The following is a 26,831-nucleotide window of genomic DNA, read 5'->3' as shown; positions in this document are numbered from 1 at the left end:
CAATACTATTATTTCATATATGGTTGAAATACAATGGATTGGCTTAATCACAGGAATTTATTGGTTCACAGATTTGAGACTAGGAGAAGTCCAAAACTGAGGTTTCGTAAGACGATGCTTTTTCCCTGAAGTCTGGGACTGGCTGTTGGCAATCCTTGGTCCTTGGGCTTTACTGTCACATGACAATGCACATGGCACCATCTTCTCCTTTTTCTTCTGGGTTCTGTTGACTGCTCCCTCTGGCTTCTTTTCCTGTGTCCATTTTTCTTTACCTATAAAGATTTGGGCCATATGTGATTAAGGCCTGCTGTCATTCAGTTTGGGCACTCCTTAACTAATGACATTTTCAAAGGTCCAATTTACAGATGGGTTTACACCCTCAGGACCTGAACATGGCTTTTGTGAGGGACATGATTCAATCTCCAGCAATGTTACATATTCAGATTTTTTTTTTCACTTGCCCCATAATGTTCTTTGCAATTTCCCCTGTAATCCAGGTCTAGTTAAAGGAGCATACATTGCATTTAGATATCGTGTCTCTTTAGCATCCTTTTAGCTGGAACAGTTCCTCAACATTTGTCTCCCTGATATTGATATTTTAGAAGAGTACACAGGCTAGTGTTTTTGTTGAACTTCCTCAATTTGGGTTTATCTGCTTCTTTACAATTAGATTCAAGTTAGTATATTTTGGCAGTAATGCTATTTGTGATACTGTGTTCCTCTCTTTGTCTCACATTGGGAGACACATGAGGTCAGTGATGTTACGTTTGATCACTTGGATAAGGTAGTATCTGCCTTATTCCTTTATAACTAATAAATAATCTGCAGGGAAGTATTTGAAACTGTAAATATCCTATTCCTCAAGAAACTTCTACCCATTGGTTTTAGCATTCATTGATGATCCTTGCCTAAATTAGTTATTTCCCTGGACCTTGCAAAATGGTGATTTTAAAAATATACAGGGAAGCAGACGTGGCTCAATTGATAGAACATCTGCCCATCGTATAGGAAGTCCGGAGTTCAAACCCAGGGCCTCCTGACCCATGTGGTAATCTGGCCCACCTGCAATGGTGCCGCACACAAGGAGTGCCCTGCTACGCAGAGGTGTCCCCTATGTAGGGGAGCCCCATGTACAAGGGGTGCGCCCCACAAGGTGAGCTACTTCACGTGAAAAAAGCAAAGCCACCCACGAGTGGTGCAGCACACACGGTTCTTCCGCGAATACAAGCAGACAAGAAGAACACACACCGGATGGACATGAGAGCAGACAACTGCGGGGGTGGGGGGGGAGGGGCGGGGGGGGAGGGAAGGAAGAGAAATAAATAAAAATAAATCTTAAAAAAATATATATATTATTAAACATAAGATAGCATATCCTCTACATTCTTTTACAACCTTGCTTTTCACTTAATATATTCAGAAGATCACTTTATCTATAGAGAGAGATCCCCCTTATCTTTAAAGGTTTTTCCCCCTAATATATAGAGAGAGGTATAAACAAATTTTTTTCCAAACCATATTTGAGAATCTCAGAGAGAAGGATTTGAGTCAAATACCTAAATAAAGTACAAGAGTTAAGTATAAAATTTTAAAAAGACAATTCTTGAATTTAGAGTTGCATTGACAAAAACAACCCATGTTTTTTCTATGATGAACAGTATTATATGAAATAGAGTTCGATATTTGTTTTGTATTTGGCTTTAAGGTGTAAAAATAGTAGCATCCATAGACATTTACACATGTAGAAAATGTTCTTTCTTTTACCCTCCTTGTTTTAGCTCTCTCGCTCAGAGACCTAGTGGCCTTGTGGATTGAGTTGCTACATGATGGAGTGGGAATATAGATTTAGGGCACAATGAAAACATTCAGCAAAAAAGGGTCCAAAAGAGCAGGGAAGAAATCCCATCATAGCTCATTTCCCCGAGTGACCAAAACCGCTCTGGTTGGGGTCCATAGTTGATAGGCTCTGCATGCCCTACTTTGCATTGTAGACGAGTGATGAATGTATACTGTTTGTGATATTTATCAACCCTGGGGAGAGAAGGCCTTGCCACTGAGAATTCCTGTCCTGATAAGCATCTAGGGCTGCTTGTTCCATGTTTCTGGATATAGGGTCTGGTCAGGCTTTTTTTATTAGACTTAATATCTCCCCAGATTGTGGTGATGAAAACAGCACAAGAGAAGAGAAGGTGGAGGGTCGGCAAGATCTGGGATATGACTGCTTAGCATGTGTCTGTAAGTTTCCCAGAAGACCTATAAACTTCTACTCAGGAACTGGGCTTTATTCTCTCCCCATTTACGGTATAATATAATGTTCTACAAAATGCTGTTTTCATTTACATTTGGTTATTGTCGAGTGCTGAGACCACTTTATTGTTACGAAACTTGGTAAAAATATTTTTATAAAACAAAACTCATTCCGTTTCTATCCAAACTATGTATGACAGTCTGACTCAACCAATTTTTGAAAAATAAAAGAATACTATTGTTCTGTCTATCTTCTTGGTCATAGAGATAAAATAAATTATGATAATAAGATAAGATATTATCTTTTTTTAAATTATGATATAAGATAAGATAATAAGATAAAAATAATTATTTATTGAGTGATTATTTTGTTCTTGGCATTGTGCTTAAAATTAAACACTTTCTTTAACTCCTTTAATCAATTCACCTTAAAGTTTTAGTAAATAGTAACATTATTCCTGTTTCACAGATGAAATTAAATTCATCTAGACTAAGTCACTTGTCGTAGGTGACAAAGATGTAACTGAGCAGGGACTTAAACATGTCTTTAATGCCACCATACGTGATCTGAACCACGATATTGTGCTGAATATTAAAAAGAATGTGTGTGTCAAGATTTTAAATTTTTTAGTATTAGAATCATTAGTTATATTTTTTTGTATTTTATACCTGTGGTGCTATTTATAGGTTTGTCTTTGTGACCCGTGTTTTGACAACTGAGGTATTATGGACCCTAATTTTATAAATTCTAAACATAATAGGGTCCACTTCTAGGACTTACTATATTAACTGGTGGGCCTAATGTGAGAGTAGGATTTAGAGGGGAATAGGAAATGGGGTGGTAGGAATTGACCTAATTACAACACTTCTTTCTGATTTAGTGTTTTAAGACCCATTGTCAGAAGAGGGCCCTCTTAGCAATAAGGAGGAGATCCAAGCCTGGAGCAATGACTAATTAGAATAATAGTATCTTTATTTTGTAAAACCTTTCCTCCTCTTTCCCTTTTGAAACTAAACTATTTTATAATTAGTAATTGGTAGGTTAAGAGCACAAAAGATACTCAAACAGCCCATAGTGGTTTTTTTGGTGTGTTTTTTTTTGTAATTTCAATTGCTTTTAATAAGCTATACATTTATCCATGTGGTATAAAATTCAAGAGGTACAAAATTGTGTACAGTGAAGTCTTCCTCCCATCCATCAACGAAGTATATCAGTTTTTTTTGGTCATCATGTATATCCTTACAGACATACTTCATATATATGCATATTCTGTCAGTTCTAAAGGTAGTTGCTCTACACACTGTAGTGAGCCTTGAGTTTCTCACAAACAGTAATCATGAAGATTATTTCATATCAGTCCTCTGTTATTTTCTTATATTTATTTTTGTAGCTGCATAGTATTATGTTGTAAAGCTTTACCATCATTTATTTAGCCAATCCCCTGTTTATATTGTTCCAGTCTTTTACTTGTAAAAACAGTGCTACAGGAAATAATATAAAAATGCCATTTTGTACACATCTGCAGGATAAATTACTAGAAGAGGGATTGTTATGTCAGAGTATATGTGCTTTTGTAACTTTGACGGTGATTGCTGAATTCCCTTCATTGTATTAATTTACACTCTCACCAGCAATGTTGGAAAATGTGTTATAAAATCTCCCAGTCTTGGTAAAGTTTTAACTTGGATTTCTCTCATTGTGGATGAGGTTGAACATGTTTTCATATGCCAAGAACTATTTATATTTTCTTTTCTGGAACAGTATTTTTAAAGTCTGGGTCTGGAATAACCCCTAAAGAGTTAACATTTTTGAGACTATTTTCTGCAGATACTTAAAGCAAGACAAGACACAGTATAGTAAGATTATAAACTCGAGTCTAGTTTTTAACTTGCATTCCACTTTTAGCTTAGAGCCCTTAGGCAACATATCTGACCTCTCCTTGTCACAGTTTCCTTGTCTGTGCAAAAGTTGTAGAACTTTTGTCTGTATTAAATTAGTGCATATGAAATTATAGTGCCTAAAACATAATAAGAGCACAGAATGTTAGCATCTATGTAAAACTATGTTATCATTTATTGAACAAAGTATGCGTCTATATACTTTGTTCAATAAATGCTAAACTTACAGTATGATTTCTATTATGTGAAGATACTACTAATTTTTTATTAATAATAAATGAAGGAAATATGCTAAAGTGTTCATTGTAATTAAGTAACTGGTATTTGGAGGCATACTGGTAATCTGTATTTTAAATACTTTGTAATCTAATTTTTTTGAATTGGGGATATAATTTATAATGGTAAAATACAGTATTTGTTATTGTTAAATGATAAACTATTTACAATTAAAATACTCTTCCTCTCTTTTTTTCTCTTACAGACGGAGAGTGCATGGGCTGAAGAATACTCTGAAAAGAAGAAAGGGTCTCACAAACGTTCAGCATCCTGGGGCAGTACAGATCAACTTAAGGAGGTCAGGAAAATGGTTTCAGGGAAGTGTATTTGGAAATATGATCTGTTGGTTGGCTAGTTCCTTAAAGTTGTGGGCAGTGATGATTTGTACAGTTTCAGTTGTTTGTTTTTGTTTTTACTTGAGAGAGAACAGAAAAGCAATTGTGTTAATTTGATAATGATTTGCATAGGAGAATGTACACATTACTTACCTGATTATGTGTTTTTCTTGGCCTTTTTTTCTTTTAAGGAGAGTTCATACCAGTTGATATAATATAAATATCAGATGTATAAAACTGTAGTGATACAACAAATTCACATTTAATATTTCCATGTATGGTAGTGTTTCTGAAATTCAGTAACCCTCTGACAAAGTTGATTTTAGCTCTGTGCTATAAGTGATTACCGTTTTACATGCCTGTAATTATAACATTTGCATTTAGCATGTAGTGTAGAAATGAAACAAAAATTCAGTCAGAATGATAAAGACTACTCAGTGAAATTGCATTTGTTAGTTAAAGGGTATATCTGTGAATGCAGATACACCCTTGAATTTAATAACTTGGAACTTGAATTTAATAATTTGGAGGTGTTGAAAGTTAGGTGTTTGTACAAATCTAAATTAAAGTTGATTTATTGTAAGTGCAATGAGAGAATAATGTTTCAAATTCTTTATGAAAGTAGTAAGGTAATTTATTCTAAGTGTGGATACTTAATTTGTTTAGCTCTGAGAAGGCTCAGAACAATGTTGAAACAAAATTCTGTTTCTCCTTTATATATGACTTTTTATATTAAATCAGATTTTGTATTTTTTAAAAACGATAAGAATTACTAAGGCTGAGTTTTATTAAGTAAGGATATGGTTTTATATGTGTTAGAAAATACTCTGGTGCACTTGTTATTTTCCCCTTTTCAGATTGCAAAATTACGCCAGCAGTTGCAGAGAAGTAAACACAGCAGTCGGCATCATCGAGATAAAGAAAGACAGTCTCCGTTCCATGGCAACCATGCAGCTATTAACCAGTGTCAGGTAGGAGCATTGATACCATGAAATACAGACAAGGGAGTAATGGTGTGGTGATGAATTATTTTATAGATAACTGTTTAGGACCAAAATGTCCAAAATATACTTGAATCTGGCTAAATACTGAATCAGAATCTTTATATGAAAACAGAATAATACGTTGCAAAAATATTTTCTTTTAGTGATCTAAGACTTTTAAGAGACAGCTAATTACGTATTTATTTTGGCTGACCATTTTTTTTGTCTTTATCAGTTCTGTATATTGTAGGCAGAATAATATAGAGATACACGTATTGGTTACAGAACCAGACTCTGGCCACATAACTTACCCTTTCTTAGAGTCAGTTTCCTCTGGGGCTAATAGTAATACCTGTCTCATTAGGTCTTTTGGTAAGGAAGAGCCTTTAGCTGCCTTGGTTCTTTAATAAGCTCTGTGAGCTGCTCTTGATGGCTCATTTATGGAGCATCTCCCTTTGACTGAATTAAAATTGGCTGCAGTCTTTTGGCAAGGAGAGAGCAAGTTCATTGTACATCTCATGATTGACTCTTTCAAGTCCCTTGAGTGAAGCTTTCAGAATGGGCTAGCCTAGATTCAATTTTCTGTCTCAAGAGTAAGGCAGTAGGACTGGGGAGGTAGAGTAAAACTAGAAAGCCCGTAACTTCGAGGTATCTTAAGGGATTTGGCAGGCTATCTCCTGCAGGCTTATTCTAGCCCTTCACCTGTTTTTGTAAATTTTATTGGAAAGCAACCACTGTCATTTGTTTGTGTATTGTCTGTGGCTGCTTTTGTGCTGCAACAGTAGATTTGAGTGGTTGTAATAAATACTACCTAGCCTGCAAAGCATACATTTTTCACTTTTTGGCCAACCTCTTTTATAGAATGATAGCTTCTGTTGGTTGGTGAGTATATGTGAATTATTTTAAAGAGAAAGTATATTTATTTTTTCAAACTGATTTTATTCTAAATCATTGATACATGAGTAAATTCGATTTCATAAATTTGTACTTTTTTCCATATACAAAGTATTTTAATAAAAGTAGAAGCATGCACTAATACATTTAAAAACCTAAACTTATTGGATTTATTTCTGAGGAAATAGAAAATGTAAAATTGAAAAATAAGAAAGAAAAATTTGAATAGACTAATAATTATCAAAATTGGAAATTAATTAAAACCCAGGGAGTGGATGTGGCTGAAGCATTTGAGCACTTGTTTCCTACATAGGAGGTCCTGGATTTGGTTCCAGTGCCTCCTAAAAACAAAATAAAACAAAAAGCCAAATGAAAAAACCAACTCAGGGGAGCCCATGTGTCTCAATGTTTGAGTGCCAGCTTCCCACTTAGAAGGTCCTGCTAGCCTCCCACATACAAAGTCCCAGGTTAAGCCCCCAGTACCTCAAACAAAACAAAACACCAAAAAAACCCAAAACAAAAACAAGCCATACCTCTTCTCCCTCAAAAAGCCTGCAGACCCAGATGGTTTTCACAGGAGAATTGGTGAATCTTTCACTTCTTCCTCTTCAACCATAAATAATATATATTTATGTCTAAGAGATTAGGTCTTTCTTCTCCTCCCACCCCACCCAATCCATATTTTTACTCCAAGTAGAATAATGGTTAAGATTGAATTTTATTGAATTAAGTTATAGAATTTAGATGTTTATAAGTTTGTGAAGTGATTATATTATGTTGTGTAAAAATTAGCAGTTGAAAAGTAGTTAAATTTTCCTAAATTTATTTTTTTTCCCCTTCCAATTTGAATTTGCTTAATTAAGATAATTGGAGGTTGCAATTCATGTTGTTTTAATTCTAGAAAATCCCTTTGCAGAGAAGGTAAGGACTCGTAAACATATTAGCTTGAAAATAAATTCACATAGCTTGAGGAGTTTTGTACACTTGACATGCCAGACATCTTGACTACTTATTTTGTTGAGTGTTAATATCCAACCACCAGTCAGGCACATATGCCATCCAATTGAAATTATCAATCTGTAAGCATGGAAATATTATCTGTTATGTCATGGGTATATGGGTTTGTTTAGTTGGAGTTACTTTTTAGTGGAGAAAAGTACCATGTTGAGATATGTGTGTTTTTGAGACTTTGTCTTCCATATGCCTATTATTGTAGTATTCACTAGGGAATGCAGTGGTGAATGCTTTATTGGCACTTAGCTCACCAACTCTTATATTGGCTAGATATAAGTAAACAATTATACAGTGTAATGCGTTTGTTGAGAGGGCAAGTTTTGAGTGCTCCCTTTCGTCTGGGAAAGGAAGTACCTAAAAAGGCTCTTCAGAGAAAGTGGTGTCTAAGGGTATAACTGAAAGGTAAGTAGGAATTAGTCTTCTAGGTAGAAGGGAGAACATAGGGGAAGAACTATAGGTGGAAGAAGTTACAGCCCAAGGTAGGAGTGTAGTAAGAAATTAGGCTGGAGAGATAAATAGTAGCCAAATCTGAAGGTTTCCATGTCTTGATTATTAAGAAGTTTGGACCTTGTCTTAGGGGCATCCAAGAGCTGCTTTTTAAAATGTAAGAGATTGATGCAAATTCAGATGTGTGTATATTACGAAGTTAGTTTCTCCAGAGAATGGGTCACCCTATCTATTTATTAAATTCCTCCTCGACTGAGCTTTCCCTTGGTGGCACAAATATCTTCATGATTTTTTGCCCATTCAGAGAGATTTATCCGCATACGTCTTTCCCAGAACTCATTATCATCAGTTTTCTAATCATGTTTCTTTCAAGTCTCTGGCCATCAAGCCAAACCATTGGCCATAGCCCATGAATAGATACAGATGCATATCTCTGTATCTCTGGCCATTTCTCCTTCTAGGCAGAATGAGCAACCCAGAACACTGCTCAGAGTTCTGCCCACTGAGAAGATTTCCCTTCATCACTGCCCTTCGGGGGTGTTCCACAAAGCAGCAGTAGGCCTGCAGCTGTCCACTTTTAGGTAGTGCCTGCACATTGTGCAGAATGATCTGTAAATCAGGGCCAGGTTTTCTCTTCCTTAGTCAGCTGAACATAGGAAACTCTATGAGACCATAGGTATGAGCTGGGAAAGAGAAGGTAATATGGCAGAAGGTGGGATAACATTCGAGCCACTTCCTTATGTAACTTACTTTTGCTTTCAGGGCCTGCTTGAGCCCACTTGCATTTATACCACTTCATTTGATGATTGAATGCTGCTGTGCTTACCCAGCTTTATGGCTTGGTAGGCCAAACCACACCTAGTTCATGATGGGCGGCTCTGATTGCATAGTAATCCCTGAGAAGTCTCATTATTTCCTTTTCCCCTGATAAAAGGCTGTAGGTCCTTTTGAGGAAAACTGAGAGGGAGGTTAATTGTGTAAATTTTTTTTGCAGCGTAGTAGGGTCCTTCCTTAGGAGGACTCGGCCTTGCCTTCATTCAAAGAGTTCTGGGTCTGTAAACTGGCTCGTGTCTGAGAATTGAGGGGCTGTATCTCTCTGTTTTGGTGATTCAGTTTAAACTTCTCACTCAGCCTAGACCTTTTTTGCTTATACAGATCAAGTAAGAATTTAGTAGGCTGCCCATCTGTTTCTCTGCGAGAGATGTCGTTACCAACTAGCCAGTGCCATGGAACTATTCTGATTCCTGCTTTGACTCTGCTGTCCATTATATAGTAATCATGTCCACCTTGTCTTTGGAGATTAAGTGCTACCATTTGGCCCCTGCCACTCCAGGGTCCAATTATCCCCATCACATTTAAGTATCTTAGTTAAGTGGCAGAATTCCCAGTGGAATTTCTTACTCACAGAATAGATCAACTACAGAGCTCTTCAGGGATGTGTGGGGCTTCCTTCACAAATTTATTTCTCACAGTCATGGTGAAAGGCTTATTTTCTAGACACAGGGCATGTGAGCAAGTCTTACATGATAATTTTAATATTCCTGTATCCCTCAAACTTTGGATGACTTCCTCTACAGTATATCAAGGCAGTTCTGGCTATTCAGCTTCATTTAGTGTACACCACGTTTTGGTCCATGTTTCAGCCAACAAACCAAACTGTTGTGTCCTTTCTTACCCCTCAACATTGAAACCAGAATCTTCTTAGTGGGACCATAACAATAAATTTGGCCAGATCTAACCCTGTGTTCCTTCCACCACTATCCCATATCCTTACATACTTTCCCACTCATATCTCCCAGATTTCTGTCAGTATAAATTAGAAAAATCATGCAGTTTTTGGTGTGTTCACACTGTGTACCTTAACCTTTGAGACCTGGTGAGGTTGGGAATTCAATTTGCATTGTAATTTGTCCACTTGCAAGGTTAGACCCTGGATTTGGTTTCCAGAAATATCAACAATTCAGCTAAAGGAGATAAGAGTTTCTTTCAGGACAGAAAAAGAAACTTCTAGGTATGGAGCTTGAGCTGGGAATTTGAAGTTCTGAGCTTATCCTTTTCTTTCACCACTTTCTGCAGTGCAGTTAAGATCAACCAGTTAATCTCAGTGTATTTATTTGTTAGCTTAATTAAGATGTTTTAAGGCATCAAATACATGGTTACCCAGAACACTGGAATTTTAAATTATTTGGTTAGGAATATCCACTGGTAATATTTTGCTTGTGGCCATATCACACCATGGACTATCAATGTCTGCTTTATCACTGAAAATTGTCATTAATGCCTTTAATCAGATTGGAGAACCAATTCCAGAAAACCAAGAACCAAATCGAAAGAAAGAGAACTCATCCTTAAGTTTCTCTTCCTCTAGAACCATTCTCTACCAAAATTTGAATCTGTCAGGGCTCTCCAGAGAAACATTATAAGTAAGATGTATATGTATGTATATGTATGTGTATGTGTGTGTTTGTGTGTATGTATGTGTGCATTAAGAAATTTATTTTAAGAAATTGACTTACATGATTGTGAGGGCTGGCTAGTTTGAAATTTATAGGGTAGGCCAGCAGACTGCAAACTGAAGCAAATGCTGCAGTCTTGTGGGTTTATTTCTTTTTACTTAGGAAAACCTCAGTTTTGCTCTTAAGACCTTTCAACTATTGCGTGAAGCCCACCCACATTATCAAGGATGATATCCTTTACTTAGAGTGAACTCATTATAAATGTTAAGTATATCCACGAAATACCTTCACAGCACCACCTCAATCAGTATTTTATTGAATAATTGAATACTATAGCCTAGCCCAGTGGCACATAAGGCTGACTTTCATACCTTTAAAATATGATTTAAAAATATATACCATATAGGTTATAGGCATGGGGAGTTATGGCTTAATGGGTATAGAGTTTCTGTTTGCAGTGATGAAAAAGTTGTGGTAATGGATGTTGGTGATGGTAGCACAATATTGTGAATATAACTAATACCACTGAATTGTATATTTGAAGGCAATTCAAATGGGAAATGTTGAGTTGTATGTTTGTTACTACAATAAAAAGTAAAAAAAACCCCAACTATTTCATACCATATACAAAAGTAATTCACAGTGGATCAAGACTTAAATATAAGAGCTAAAATAAATATTCTTAGAAGGAAACATAGGTGTAAATCTTCATGACCTGAGATTAGACAATGATTTCTTAGATAGGACATGAAAAGCATAAGCAACTTAAGAAAAAGTAGATAAATTGGTCTTAATCAAAATTGAAAATTTTATGCTGCAAAAGATGCCATCAAAATGAAAAGACAACCCATAGTGGAAAAAATATTTCCAGATCATATAGCTGATAAGGGACTTGCATGTAGAATATATATAAAGAACTCTTGCAACTTAATAATAAAAGGAACAAATAATGCAATTAAAAATGGGCAAAGAATCTGAATAGACAGTTCTCCAAAGAAGATCGCACATAGCCAATAAGCACATGAAAAAATGCTTGATGTCATTAGTAAATAGGGAAATGCAAATCAAAATGCTACTAGGATGGCTATAATTAAAAAGACATGATAGGGTAGCAGACTTGGCCCAGTGGTTAGGGCGTCTGTCTACCACATGGGAGGTCCACGGTTCAAACCCCAGGCCTCCTTGACCCGTGTGGAGCTTGCCCATGTGCAGTGCTGATGCGCGCAAGGAGTGCCCTGCCACGCAGGGGTGCCCCTGCGTAGGGGAGCCCCATGTGCAAGGAGTGCACCCTGTAAGGAGAGCCACCCAGTGCGAAAGAAAGTGCAGCCTGCCCAAGAATGGCCCCACACACCCAGAGAGCTGACGCAGCAAGATGATGCAACAAAAAAAAGAAACACAGATTCCCGTGCCGCTGACGACAACAGAAGCGGACAAAGAACACGCAGCAAATGGATACAGAGAACAGACAACTGGGGGTGGGGGAAGGGGAGAGAAATAAATAAAAATAAATCTTTAAAAAAAGAAAGACATGATGGGAAACAGACTTTGGCCCAGTGGTTAGGGCATCCGTCTACCATATGGGAAGTCTGCGGTTCAACCCTGGGCCTCCTTGACCCGTGTGGAGCTGGACATGCGCAGTGCTGATGCGCGCAAGGAGTGCCATGCCACGCAGGGGTGTCCCCCGCGTGAGGGAGCCCCATGCGCAAGGAGTGCGCCCGTGAGGAAAGCCGCCCAGCATGAAAAGAAAGAGCAGCAGGCCCAGGAATGGCGCCGCCCACACTTCCCGTGCAGCTGACGACAACAGAAGTTTCAGCAAATAGACACCAAGAACAGACAACCAGGGGAGGGGGGGAAATTAAATAAATAAATAAATCTTTAAAAAAAAAAAAAGAAAGAAAGACATGATAAGTGTTTGTGAGCATGCAGAGAAATTGGAATCCTCATACACAGCCAGTTGAAAGAAAAATGTTCCAGCCACTTTGGAAAACAATTTGGCACCTCCTCAAAAGGCTGATCATTCTGTTGCCATGTGGCCCAGCAATTTCTCCCCTAGGTATGTACCCAAGAGAATTTAAAACACGTCCACATAGAAATTTGTACAGAAATGTGTATAGCCATCTTATTGATAATAGCCCATAATGGAGACAACCCGAAAGTCCATTAATGGATTAATGGATAAATAAAATGTAGTATATCTATACAGTGGACTTATTATTCCATCATAAAAAGGATAAAGTACTGATGTACATGGATTAACCTTGAAAACATTATGCTAAGTGAAACAATCTAGTCATAAAAATCCTTATGTTATATGATTCCAGTTATTAATATATGAAATGTCCAGAACAGGTGAATCCATAGAGACAGAAAGTAGATTGATGGCTGGGAGGGTCAGGGGGAAATGGGGACTGACTGCTAATGGGTAGGGGATTTCTTTCTGATGTAATATGTTATGATGGTATCCTATATGATGGTATCCTAAATGTTCAAAACTATTAAAAAAAAAAACCAAGAAGTTGTACACTTTAAATGAGTAAATTGTATGGTGTTATGAATTATACTTCACAAAACTTGTATTAAAAATATCTATGCACGTAAAATACAAATAAAGTTATCTCACAATAGTAAATTAGGTTAGATGGTAAAAGAACCAAAAAGTAATGTGGGAGGTCATGTAAATAACAGTGGAGAAGTTGAGCACACTAACTCTGAGATCAGAATCTCTAACTTAAAATCTGGGTCCTATCCCATGTTAGTTTTATGAAGTTCCTCAAATTCTCTGCATAGTAGTATTAACTGTATATTGTGTTATCCTGGTAATGACATAAAATGTTATAAAACAATATAGTTCTTGGGCACATAGTAATTGCTTAGTAAATTTTAGGCCAGTTAAGGTGTATATAGATCTTAAAAGTAAAAAAAGTACACAGGTCAGTTGGTTTTTCTCCCCAGGCTTTTCTGCCAACTTCTTATTAAATTTCTTTTTAAAGGATATATTATTATAAATGTATTTATATGCTCACTATGGAGATTTTAGAAGCTGAAGAAAAATCAGGTAGAAAATTTGTTTCAAAGGTGTTATAAAAAATCTCACAGAAAAATATAAAGTTTCACCCTCTAAAGATATTTTAAGCGTAGTTTTTGGTTTGAATTCCTTGTTGAGCTTATATCATATATTAGATTTTATATTGTACCTATTTTTATTTGACATTGAAAAATGTTTATGTTGTCATTACAGATGCTTTTAGAACATTTTATTTTATTTTATTTTTTATTTTATTTACTCTTTTACTTATTTTTTTTCTTTATTTTTCTTTTATAAATGTTACATTAAAAAAATATGAGGTCCCCATATACCCCCACCCCTTCCACATCAACAACCTCTTCCATCATCGTGGCACATCCACTGCACCTGGTGAATACGTTCTGGAGTACCGCTATACCACATGGACAGTCCCCGCGTCCATGCATTGGACCACAGCAGGACACACAACATCCAGCATCCGTCCCTGCAGCACCACCCAGGACAACTCCAAATCCTGAAAATTCCCCCACATCACATCTCTTTTTGCGTCTTCCTACCATCAGCAGCCACCGTGGCCACCCTCTCCACATCACTATTATAATTTTTTCCCTTACTAATCACCATAGTTCCCCAGCAAACACCAGTCCATTCTAATCCAAACTCTATTCTTCCAGCCTGTGACCCTGGGATGGTTATGTCCAGTCCCCCTCTACATCAAGAGGGGCCTTAGATTCCACATGGATGATGGATGCAATTTCCCTCCTTGCAGCTGTAGGCACTCTTGGCTCCCTGATATGGTGGGTGATCCTCTTCACCTCCCTGTCAGCTGGCCAAGGTTAGTCCAACAAACCAGAGGGTACAAGCTGCAAGTCTGCTGTGGCCCAGGGCCTGGCCGTCGCATGGACAGTCCAGAGATTCAGGTTTCCTGAGTATACACCAACCCAAATGCCAACCACAGGTCTGGTAAAAGTAACAGAAGAGGCATGTATAGAAAGGTTATATCTGAATCCAACTCCATCACACTCAGGAACACAAACTCCAAAGTAGGGCCAACTGACATAATCCTGAACTCCAGAGCCATCTGCTATGACCATAGAACCTGTGGGTATCTGCAGCCCTCAGGAGAACCAACACCCGGGTTTCCATCTACCTTGGCTGTCTCTGGTACCCTGCTGAGGTGTGCTTAAGTATCACCCCTCTGATGACTTCCCAACTTGGTGGTTTTGTATTATGTAGAACATTTCCCTAGTTTTGGTCATTTAGTTGGGTTCAGTTTCTCTGTGCTTAAAATTTTTTCTGTATTTATAATTTTCTAGGGGTAGATGTATCCATTATTTGCTTAAGAAGTTTAAATATTTTGAGAGTTCTTTGATTCTTTTTTTTTTTAGTAGGCTTTCAAATTTGTTGAAGAGTTGTTTGTTGGATTTTCTTAATAGTAAGAGGGATAGCATTGCTCTTTTGATAGTGGTATAGTCTGCAACCACTAGTCAACAAAAGAACTTTTCCTTGGGCTTACAGTGGATTTATTGTGTACTTTTAAAAAAAAATGGTTCTTCTGGAAATTCAGGGGAAGCACTGATTAGGAAGAATAAATACTGCCAATTCTTATAGTAGAGAATATTTTGCATGTTAATGTTTTTCAAAATGACATAGCCCTCAGATGCTTAAAATGTCGTACTCTTTAAGGGTATTATAAAATATTCTCATTAGAAAACAAAGCGAAGACTTTTCAGAATTGTTTGAGGATTAGAGTCAGAAGAGTTTTAGATGCTAGCATCTCCACTGCCACAAGAACTAAATTTTGAGGTAAGCATTAGAAAATTGTGTAGGTGTTATTTGGCTGTTTTTTAAATATATTCTTAAGCAAGAAAGCACTCCTGTTGGATTTTCTTATTTCTTCATGTGGGCTGTGAACATTACAGTTGTTACCTACGAGGGTTTGAGAACAAAGGAACAGTGAAATAGAGAAGAAGAAAATCTTATTTTCATCTGAGGGATGAGAGGGGCATTGTACTTTCAAAAATGAAAATTGCTGTTTGCCCTGGAGTCTGTTGGCCACTCCTGGACATGACTGCTGTTATTGAATTGTTTAAAAAATTTTCTTTTAGTAATTTTTTAAAAAGAAGCTACTTCTACTGTGGCCTACAGCTTAGAACAGCCAAGGAGATAGATACCACCTAAGAGGACAGCAATCTTTGGAGGACAGAAATAAAGTAATGACGATAGAATAGGAAGAATCATGGCCATATGGAGGCCCCAAATCTAATGTCCTTAAGATAGGAAAGCCCTTTTTTTTAGGTGCTTTTTCTTTTTTTTTTTCCTACTCTAAACATCAGTTTTCCACCTCCCTTTTATTATATTAGGGGTTTCTAATTCATATTTCTCTCAGATCTCTGCTGAATTGCTGAACAGACCTTCTTTCTTCCTACTTGCCTATCATTAAGGCAAATTTTTCTTCTTGAAAATTTAACTCTGTATTTCTCTCCCCTTTTCAGTTGTATTAGCAGATATTATCTCATCTTTCTTGACTTTGTATGCCAGACCATGGTCTTATCCCCACACTCTGAAGCAGACATTTAAGTTATAGTGTATACTGATCTTCAAAGATTAAATGTTAGCCAGACCTACTCTTGGTATCCTTACTTCGTTGGCTAACAGATATATAGAGAATGTAAATAGAAAATAAAACCTTAAAATAAAGACCTACCTAATTAAAAACCTTAAGTGACTGGAATTTACTGAAGCATTCTGTTTTAATCAGAATGTGAACCAAAAGCTGAGAGAACAGGAAGTATTTTTTTGCTTTGTTTCCAAAGGGCAGATCTTTTGAGAGGTAGATTTTACCTTAATACAAGGAAGAATTTATATCTTTTAGAGCTGTCTAGATCTGGGTCTCTGAATTAATCTAACTTATTTATATCTGTATATACCTAGTTATATTTAGAAATACAAATCTTTTAGAAAAGGGGTTTGGGGCCTGTATATCAGATACAGGAAAAATTAATTTTATATACTTAAGTGTATATATACACTTCTTTTTTCATTATCTCTCTGTTAAATTCCCTAAGAGCCCTTAAAATGAAGGATAACAGTTTAAGAACAGACATTCTGTTATTTTTTAAATACCTTGGGAGATAGTTTAGAGTGTCATTTATGTAAGGAATAAAATCAAATACTATTTCTGGAACAATAACAGTGTGTTTATTAAAGAAAATCTTTCTCAACCTGCATCGATTATTTTTCTTTTAACCATATAATTTTGCTAGTTAACTTAATGATAGTTGAAATTTTGCTTCATTTATTTAAAATTATACATTGGCCTTAGAGAAATGGCTATTTTCTTTGTTTTTTTGTTTTATACAGAATAAACAATTGATAAACACTTGCTGCTATGTAGATATGAGATATGAGGTAAAATATAGATATGAGAAAAAGTTCTTACCACGTGTTTAGGATGTGACTTCCTTAATTACCTTGAAATGCAACAGAAAGCATCAGTAAACCAGAGGTACAGAGTTAGTTTCTACCCTGGCAGATTCCTTTGTATATGCATTTCTCAGCTTGACTGTCAGAAAACCTGAGCTGTCTATGCACTTCAAGATTACTAATAGATCTTATCATTCTAAAATCCAAGATGGTCAATGTAGAAACATTGACAAAGTATCTTCACTTTATGGTCTCCTTCTTCATTCTTATAACTTACCAGGTATAAAACACATGCATGGCTGAAAGCAACTTGAAAAGAAGCATCAAGCACAAGTTATTAATTACCTTGTTTTCTGACAGTTACAAGAAATTAAGTTTAGAACTGAGTACCTTTCACTCATTTTTAAAAACTTCTGTTTGTCATACATGTACTATTAATACTAACTCTTAAGATCTTTCTTGGTCTGTACCAGTTCCCTGTCACCTATTATTTCCTTACACAGGAATGAGCCCTGACACAGGCTGGTTGACCTCATGACAGAAATGTTCTAATATGTTCTCAAACTCCAGACTAGTCAGCTGTAAGTTTCTCTTAACCCCTAACTTATTTAGTTTGGATCAGTTTCCTGTCACCTTATTATTTCCTTCTTTACTTTCCATTGCTAGTGCCTTGAGAAAGGTTTCTTTTCTTTCTTGACCCATCAGGGACCAAAATGTAGACTTAGCTTCACTCTCCCAATGTCTATCTTTTCTCCTTTCCCTGAAGCAAACATATATCTAATCTGAGAGTTTTAAAAACTTTTGTGAAATTAGACATTGTAATTCTACTTCTGTTGCAAAGGAAACAAGGTGGTGAGAATAGGTGCAAAAGTATTCTTTTGTTGAAAGACAGGTCCTAGGGCTATAAAAGACTGGTAAAGAATAGCCAGTTTCAAGTGATTTTGTAGGGCATTTCTTCACTGGAGTTAAAAGTAGGAAAGTGAGGATCTAGGATGGGAGTGGGAGATAGATAATGCATATATGAAGAGAAGAATGGGACAGTGTTTTCTTTCCTTTCCTTGACTCATCTTTTATCACCAGTTGTGCCACAGGATGAACCAGTGCTGTTTTGCTGAGGGGTTTGTGGGAAGTTATTGACTTTGTTGCAGTAAAACAAAAGGATTGTCAAGAAGGAAATCTAAAGTACAGACAGCTGACAGGGCTGGTTGATACTCAGCTTACCTTGTCTGTAATGGATAAACCAAACTTTTGAGGGGAAATTAAATCATTAGTGGTAGTGGGCTGCTTTAAAAATTTTTTTCTTCCACTTTAACCTACCTGAGGTATTTACCTCAGGATATGCCTATCTCTAGGCAAAACCTAAGGAGATGTAAGGGTGTTACAATCTAATATGATCCTGTGGGCTAGTAATTTTTTTTCTTTTTCTTTTCCTATCATATAGTCAAATTGACTTTTTTTGTTGGTGTTCAGTTCTATGAATTTTAACACACGTATAGGATGGTATAACCACCACCCCAGTCAGAACACAGAACTGTTCTATCACCCCCAAAAACACTCTCATGCTACTCTTCTCTCCACCTTTGACCCTTTGCAACCACCTGCTTTCCTTTATGCTGGTCTTTTTTTTTTTTTCCGAGACTGTAATTTAAATGGGATCATATAGTACATATCCTTTTGAGACTTGCCTTCTTTCACTCATTGTAATACCTTTGCTATTCATCCAAGTTGTATGACTCAGTAGTTTGTTTCTTTTATAGCTGAATAGTCTTCCATTGCATGGACGTTTCTCAGTTTATTCATTCATTGTATTATTTTCCCAGTTTTTGGGATATTGTGTATAAAACTGTTATAAACATTCCTTTACAGGGTTTTGTGTGAACATAATTTTCATTTCTCTAAGGTAAAGTGGTATTGCTGGCTTATGGTATGTAGGTTTAATTTATAAGAAACTTCCAGTTTTCCAGAGTGACTATAGCACTCCCACCAGCAACAAATGAGAGTTTCTGTTTCTCTGCATCTACACCATGGCTTCTTGCTGTCAGTGTGTCAGTATTTTTCATTTTAGCCATTCTAATAGATGTGTAGTGGTACTTCATCTTGATTTTGTGTTGTCCTAGTGAACATCTTTTCCTGTGTTTATTTGCTCTCTGCATATCTTCTTTCGTGAAGTGTCTCTTTTGCCTAGTTTTTTAAAAATAAGTCAAAGATGATTTGGTTTTCATTGTTCATGATTATATTTACTCCAAATTGTCAACTTATAGGAAAAACCTTTCAAAATGGTTTCGATTAATAATATTTCCTAGTAAAAGGTTTAGGAAAGGAAGCTACAGAATCTAAGAACTTTGCTCTTGTTATAGTTAGCTTATCTAATAAGATTTTCTGTTTTTGCCTTTTTTCTTTTCTTTTTTTCCTGTCCCAAAGAAATAGGTGGAAAACAATGAAAAACTGCCTGTTTTTAATCCCTCCTTGAAGGAATAAACTAGGTTGTTCAAGCTTTCAAAAACCTTATAAGCTCCCTTTTTTACATCTCCTGAGAGAATGAAACCATTCTTAGCAGCCAAACCTTTGACATTCCAGAAAATGTCGCCATCACATTGTAGGGGTACAGTTACTGTGAAGTGCCCCAGAAGAACCCTAAGGAGGTACTTCAGTCACATCAGTGTCGAACCTTGGATATAATTAGAAGAGGTTTCGGGCTGACAAATGGTGGGGAAATAGAAGAGAACTGGCTACAGCTCACACTATCAGTAGTTACGTACAGAACATGATCAGGGGTGTTACCGAACTTCCTGTTATAAGGTCTGTGTGTGTTCACTTCCCCATCAACGTTGTTAATCAGGAGGGTGGGTCTCTTGTTAAAATCCAAAATTTCTTGGGTGAAAAATATATCCACAGGGTTCAGAAGAGGTCAGGTGTTGCTTATTCAGTATCTCAAGCCCGAAAGATGAGCTAATTCTTGAAGAAAATGACATCAAACTCAAAAATTGACTCAAGTACATATGGGAATTTACCATATGGTTAAAGGTGGCTACTCAAATCACTGGTCAAAGATGGAATTTTTAATAGCTATTGCTGGGACAGTTGGTAGTTATTTGGAAAAAGATAAAATTATAGCCATACCATAACAAGAATAAGCTCTAAATGGATCACAGATCTGTATGTAAACAATGAAACCGTGTAAGCATTAGAAAGTAACATTAGTGAATTCTTCTGTAATTTCAGCATAGGGAAAGGATTTTTATGACTCAGAATGCAGAACTACTAAAAAATAGTAATAATTTTGATCATGTAAAAATAAAAACTTTACACTGGCAGAAAACACCATAAACAAAGTAAAAAAGCTGAAAGAAAATATTCACCACATATATCACAGATGAAGGGCTCATAACCTTAATACAAAGAACTTTTTTTTTTTTTAAAGATTTATTTATTTAATTAATTTCCCCCCCTCCCCTGGTTGTCTGTTCTTGGTGTCTATTTGCTGCGTCTTGTTTCTTTGTCCGCTTCTGTTGTCATCAGCGGCACGGGAAGTGTGGGCGGCGCCATTCCTGGGCAGGCTGCTCTTTCTTTTCACGCTGGGCGGCTCTCCTCATGGGTGCACTCCTTGCGCATGGGGCTCCCCCAAGCGAGGGACACCCTTGCATGGCATGGCACTCCTTGCGCGCATCAGCGCTGCGCATGGCCAGCTCCACACGGGTCAAGGAGGCCCAGGGTTTGAACCGCGGACCTCCCATATGGTAGACGGACGCCCTAACCACTGGGCCAAAGTCCGTTTCCCAATACAAAGAACTCTTAAAAAATAGAGTGACAAAGGACCAAAAACCTAAGAAAAGCACAAACAGATGCTTCACCAAAAAAAAAAGAAGATATTAGAGGGAAGCGGACTTGGCTCTATGAATAGAGCGTCCGCCTACCATATGGGAGGTCCGTGGTTCAAACCCAGGACTTTCTTGACCCATGTGGAGCTGGCGCATGTGCAGTGCTGATGCGCACAAGAAGTGCTGTGCCATGCAGGGGTGTCCCCTGCGTAGGGGAGCCCCATGTGCAAGGAATGCGCCCTGTAAGGAGAGCTGCCCAGCGTGAAAGTCCAGCCCACCAGGAGTGGCACCGCACACATGCAACAAAAAGAGACAGATTCTTGGGCTGCTGACAAGAATAGAAGCAGACACAGAAGAACACACAGTGAATGGACACAGAGAGCAGACAACTGGGGTGGGCGGGGTGGGGGAGAGGGAAAGGGAGAGAAATAAATAAAAAAATAAATCTTAAGAAAAATAAAAAGATATTAGAAATGACCTTTAAAAATATGAAAAAAATGTCCAGATTACTCCTAATAAGAAAAATGAAAATTTTAACAACACCCTAATATATTGTTTCTCATCTGTCAGTTGGACTGGTGAGTATTGGAAAGTGTAACCACACATTCTGTTGTGGAGGTTGTAAGTTAACAAGCCCTCTCCTTCACTGCTGGTAGAAAAGCAAACTGGTTTAAGTCTTTTGGAAGGGAAGTTGACACCACCTAAAAAGGTACATTACAGGCTTACCTGTCAAAACAACAATCCTATGTCTAGGAATTATGCAGTAGTTATACAACCAAAAATGAAAATATATATGTATAAGGTTATTTATCGCAGCATTGTTCATAACTGTAAACTACTAGAAACAACCTAAATTACCTGTATTCTGCAGAATGGTAGAACGATGCATTCATACATTGTATACTATAAAGCTGTTAAAAGGAATGAGGATAATTTCTATGAACTAATGGGGAATAATTTTCAGGAAACATTGTTAAACTGAAAAAATAAAGTGCAAAAGAGTATCCATCGTATACTACTCTTCATGTAAGACAGAAGAGGATATAAGAAAATATACGTCTCTGTTAATCTGTGCAAAAGAAATACAGGAAGGATAAACCAGAAGTTAATGAGATGTTTACTTAAAGGGGGATTTAGGTGGAAAGAATGGTGAAGAAAGGAATGAGGGTAGTAGAGATGAAGGGAGAGTAGCACTTCTCTGATGAGTATACCTTTTTGTATTGTTTTGATTCTTAGAATCATAGTAATGTTTCACATACCCAAAATAAATTAAGTAATTAAAACCAACCAGGATGGGTGTGTGTGAGGCCAGAAACCCAAAATGAAACCAAACACTAACAAACCTCATTGTATTACAAATGAATAACAACCATACTGAAGGGGGGAGGGGTTTAACTATCTTATATAACTTGACAGTAATTTGTTTATCTTAAGGCTAAAAACAAAACTTTGTTTATCTTAAGCCTACAGGCAAAAACTGGCAGAGCAGTTATAAAAAAGGAAACTTGGGAAGGGGACGTGGCTCAACTGATTGAGCATCTACCTAACATATGGAGAGACCAGGTTTTAATACCCAGGGCCTCCTGACCTGTTTGGAGCTGGCGCACGCGCAGTACTGACGTGCGCAAGGAGTGCCATGCCCCACGGGTGCCCCTGCATAGGAGTGCCCCATGCACAAGGAGTGTGTCCTGCAAGGAGAGCCGCCCTGTGTGAATAAAAGCACAGCCTGCCCAGGAGTGGTGCCACACACACACAGAGCTGACGCAGCAAGAGACGCAGTTTACCAGTGCTGCCTAACAATGCAAGCGGATGCAAAAGAACACACAGCAAATGGACACAAAGCAGACAACAGGGGGAAAGGAGAGAAAAATAACTAAAAATAAATATTGGAAAAAAAAAAGGTAGAAGGCTTGAATTGGAATCAGAAGTATCTGCATAACATGCGGTTTTTAATATAAATGCAGATGGGTAATATAGAAATAAATAGAAATCTGTTATATACTCGTATGTTAATAAACATACATTTATCTCATAGCTATATTCTCTGGAAGGGCTTAAAAACAATGATGTCCTAGTAGCAGTGGGCACACCTGGTGTCCAGATCTTGGTTTTAAATGCCATTCTTCATTAAAGGAATCAGGTAACTTTGGGCTAGGTAGTGTCTTCTTAGCTATGACAACAAGATCACAAAAAACAAAAAAGATAAATTGGACTTCAACAAAATTAAAAAAACCTTTTTACTGCTAAGGACACCATCACAAAAGTGAAAAGCAAACCCACAGAATGGGAAAAAATATTTTCAAATCATATATCTCATAAGGGACTCATGTCTAGAGTATGTAAACTCCTTACAACTCAATAATAAAAAGACAACTCAATTTAAAAATGGACAAAGGATTTGAATAAAGAGTTCTCTTAAGATACGTAGTCAATAAGCTCGTGAAAAGGTGCTCAATACCATTAGTAAATAGGGAAATGCAAATCAAAACCCCAGTGAGATACAATTCATACTCACTAGGATGGCTATAATTAAAAAGATAGGTAATAATGAGTGTTACCGAAGATGTGAAGAAACTGGACCTCTTATACATTGCTAGTGGAAATGTAAAATGATGCAGCCAGCCACACTGCTGCTGGTCCCAGCAGCTAGGGCAGCAGGAGCAGTGGCAGCGGCCAGCAGCCCAGGTTCAAGAAGGCTCTTTGCGCGTACCCCAGCACCACCAAGATGCCTAGGAGGAAGGTCAACTAGCAGAAGTGAAGGGGAAGGAGGAGCCCAAAAGGAGGTAGGTGAGGCTATCTGCTTAACCCGCTCCTGCAAAAGTGGAAGCAAAGCCAAAAAAGGCAGCTGGGAAGGATAATCCTTCAGACAAAAAAGTATAATCAAAAGGAATAAGGGAAGCAGAGGGATGACAAGCTGAAGTGACTAACCAAGAAACTAAAGATTTACCTGCAGAAAACAAAGAAACTAAAAATGAGGAGTCCAGCCTCTGATGAAGCAGGAGAGAAAGAAGCCAAGTCTGGTTAATATTATATACTACGTCTTATGAGTGGTCCCTGTTTCTCCCTTCTTTACAATCCAGAGGAATATATTTATCAGCTATTTTGTAAATTAAAGTTTTTTAGTAGCTCTAGAAGAAACATTTTAAAGAAAGAGATTAGAATCCTACCTTATCCCATTTTTAAAAGTATAAACGCATTTTTTAAAGAGGGAAAATCATTTGCTGGTTTATTTTTTGGTACAGTCAGAAAATGGTGGGATGTTGAATCATGGGAGGCTTTGACTGTCTTGCTTGTCAACTTAACATTCCACTGGGTGGGCTGGTAGTTTTATACCTATACTACAACACATGCTACATGGTGATTTGGAATCACAGTCATGCATTTAATATGTATTGAACATTTTTAATTACTTCTATTCCCATGCTTTTTAGTAGATGTGTTTCTTAAAACCATTCCCTGTTCTTGGCTCTCCTGTCAGAACTCTGTATTAACTCCTTGCTTGTGGTCATCCATTTTTTCTAATAACTTTGTTATGTGCTGTAAAAGATTGAAATTGTGAGTATGTAATGTGTATGGTATTAAATGGTGAATTAATGGGACTTGAAAGATTTTAACAGCTTATAAACATTTGAAGATATTGGTACTTGATAAGCTCTTAAGGAAAACTTTTTTTTTTTTTATTAATTTTTTTATTTTTTATTGACTTTGTAATAATATTACATTAAAAATATATATGTGAGGTCCCATTCAACCCCACCCCCCCACCCCCCCTCTCCGCCCCCCCAACAACACTCGTTCCCATCATCATGACACATCCATTGGATTTGGTAAGTACATCTTTGGGCACCTCTGCACCTCATATACATTGGTTCACATCATGGCCCATACTCTCCTCTATTCCATCATGTAGGCCCTGTGAGGATTTACAATGTCCGGTGATTACCTCTGAAGCACCATCCAGGGCAGCTCCATGTCCCGAAGACGCCTCCACCTCTCATCTCTTCCTGCCTTTCCCCATACCCTTTGTCCATTATGTCCACTTTTCCCAATCCAATGCCACCTCTTCTATGTGGACACTGGATTGGTTGTGTTTAAGGAAAACTTGCCTCCGAATTTTAAGCTGGAAAGTCATTGGAATAACTTTAGAAAAACAACTATATGACTTTTTAGGTCTTCGGTACGTACATTAAGAATTGTGTACAAATTGTTGATAACATCTGTGCCAATCTTCAAAACAACCAATAAAATCTCAATTATGAAGGGGAAAAAAAAGACACAGCCACGTTGGAAAACAATCTGGCAGTTACTTAAAAGATTAAACATTGAGCTGTCTTATGACCAGCAGTTTCCCTTTGGTATTTACCAAAGAGAAGTGAAAACGTGTGTTTAACAGAAACATGTATGCTAAAGTTTATAGCACCAGCATTCATTATTGCCAAAAGTGGGAATAATCCAAATGTCCAGCAACTATTGTAATGATAAAAATGTGGTGTGTCAATACATAGAAAATTATTCACTTATAAAAAGGAATGAAGTACGGATACATGTTAAAACATGGATGACCCTTGAAAACACTATAGTAAGTGAAAGAAACGAGTCAAAAATGACCGCAGGCGGGGAAGGGGATAGAAATAATTGAACAATTATTTTATATAAAATGTTTAGAATAGGTAAATCTATGGAGTAAAAAAGTTAGATTAGTGGTTGCTTAGCACTGTGGGGATGGGAGTGGGGAGAGGAGTGACTGCTAATTGGTATAGAATTTTTTGGGAAGAGGTGTTATAGTTTCTTGGCTGCTAAAGCAAATATGATACAATGGGTTGGCTTCAACAGTTGAGTTTATAGACTCATGGTTTTGAGGCTAAGGGAAATCTAAAATCAAGGCATCATCAAGGTGGTGCTTTCTTTCGGAAGACTGGGCATTCTGGGACTAGCTGCTGGCAGTCCTTGGTCTTTGGCATTCTGTCACATGGCAGTTCATGTGGTATCCTCTCCTGACTTCTCTGGGTTCCATTGACTTCTAGCTTCTTCCTTTGGCTTTTCTGTCTGAATTTCATTTTGCTTAGAAATGACTCTAAATAGGATTAAGGGAAGTGGACTTGGCCCAGTGGATAGGGCAACTGTCTACCACATGGGAGGTTTGTGGTTCAAACCCTGGGTCTCCTTGACCTGTGTGGAGCTGGTTCATGCGCAGTGCTGATGCACGCAAGGAGTGCCCTGCCACACAGGGGTGTCCCTGTGTGGGGGAGCCCCACGCGCAAGGAGTGTGCCCCGTAAGAAGAGCTGCCCAGCGCGAAAGAAAGTTCAGCCTGCCCAGGAATGGCGCCGCACACACGGAGAGCTGACACAACAAGATGACGCAACAAAAAGAAACACAGATTCCCATGCCACTGACAACAACAGAAGTGGACAAAAAAGAACACGCAGCAGATGGACACAGAGAGCAGACAATGGAGGCGTTGGTGGGGGGGGAAGGGGAGAGAAATAAATAAAAAATAAATCTTTAAAAAAATAAATAGGATTAAGACCCACCCAGATTGAGTCAGGCCACCCCTTAATTGAAGTAACCTCATCAAAAGGTCCTATTTTATGATGGGTTCACACCCACAAGAAATATTAAGATTAAGAGCATGTTTTTCAGGCGTACTTACCTCCAAAACACCACAGGAGGTGGTGAAATGGTTCTATACTTGATTGTGGTGATGTTTGCACAACACTGTAAGTAGACTAAAAACTAATTATGCACTTCAAATAAGTGAATTCTATGGTACGTGAATTATATCTCCATAAAACTGTTACTAAAGAAAGAAAACGAACCTGGGATCTGTGGAGAAATTGTTAATTCTAAGTCTGGGAAAAGGAATATGTAAGATGAGCCTGAAGTATTTTGTGATGCCAGAAGTGAAAATGTGTTCAGAAATAATGGGAACATGCTGAAGGACACAGGAGCCAACATGAAGGAGCCCCCAGAAGACAAAGCTGAGACATTTTCGAAACAAAATAAACGATGG

At 37.5% G+C, this 26,831-nt stretch overlaps 1 protein-coding gene across 1 annotated transcript in view; it reads left to right on the top strand.

The window, feature by feature from the left end:
- The window catches only part of FAM117B (family with sequence similarity 117 member B), a 171,174-nt gene that overhangs the window by 83,380 nt on the left and 60,963 nt on the right, over positions 1 to 26,831 (top strand). The window contains exons 3-4 of the mRNA XM_004458869.5: positions 4,628 to 4,720; positions 5,615 to 5,728. Of these exons, the coding sequence (XP_004458926.2) occupies positions 4,628 to 4,720; positions 5,615 to 5,728 (207 nt within the window). The remainder of the gene's footprint in view (positions 1 to 4,627; positions 4,721 to 5,614; positions 5,729 to 26,831) is intronic.

Source organism: Dasypus novemcinctus, chromosome 7 (genome assembly GCF_030445035.2).
Source record: "Dasypus novemcinctus isolate mDasNov1 chromosome 7, mDasNov1.1.hap2, whole genome shotgun sequence".
Taxonomy (NCBI): domain Eukaryota; kingdom Metazoa; phylum Chordata; class Mammalia; order Cingulata; family Dasypodidae; genus Dasypus; species Dasypus novemcinctus.
This window is presented reverse-complemented; position numbering and strand designations above follow the sequence as displayed.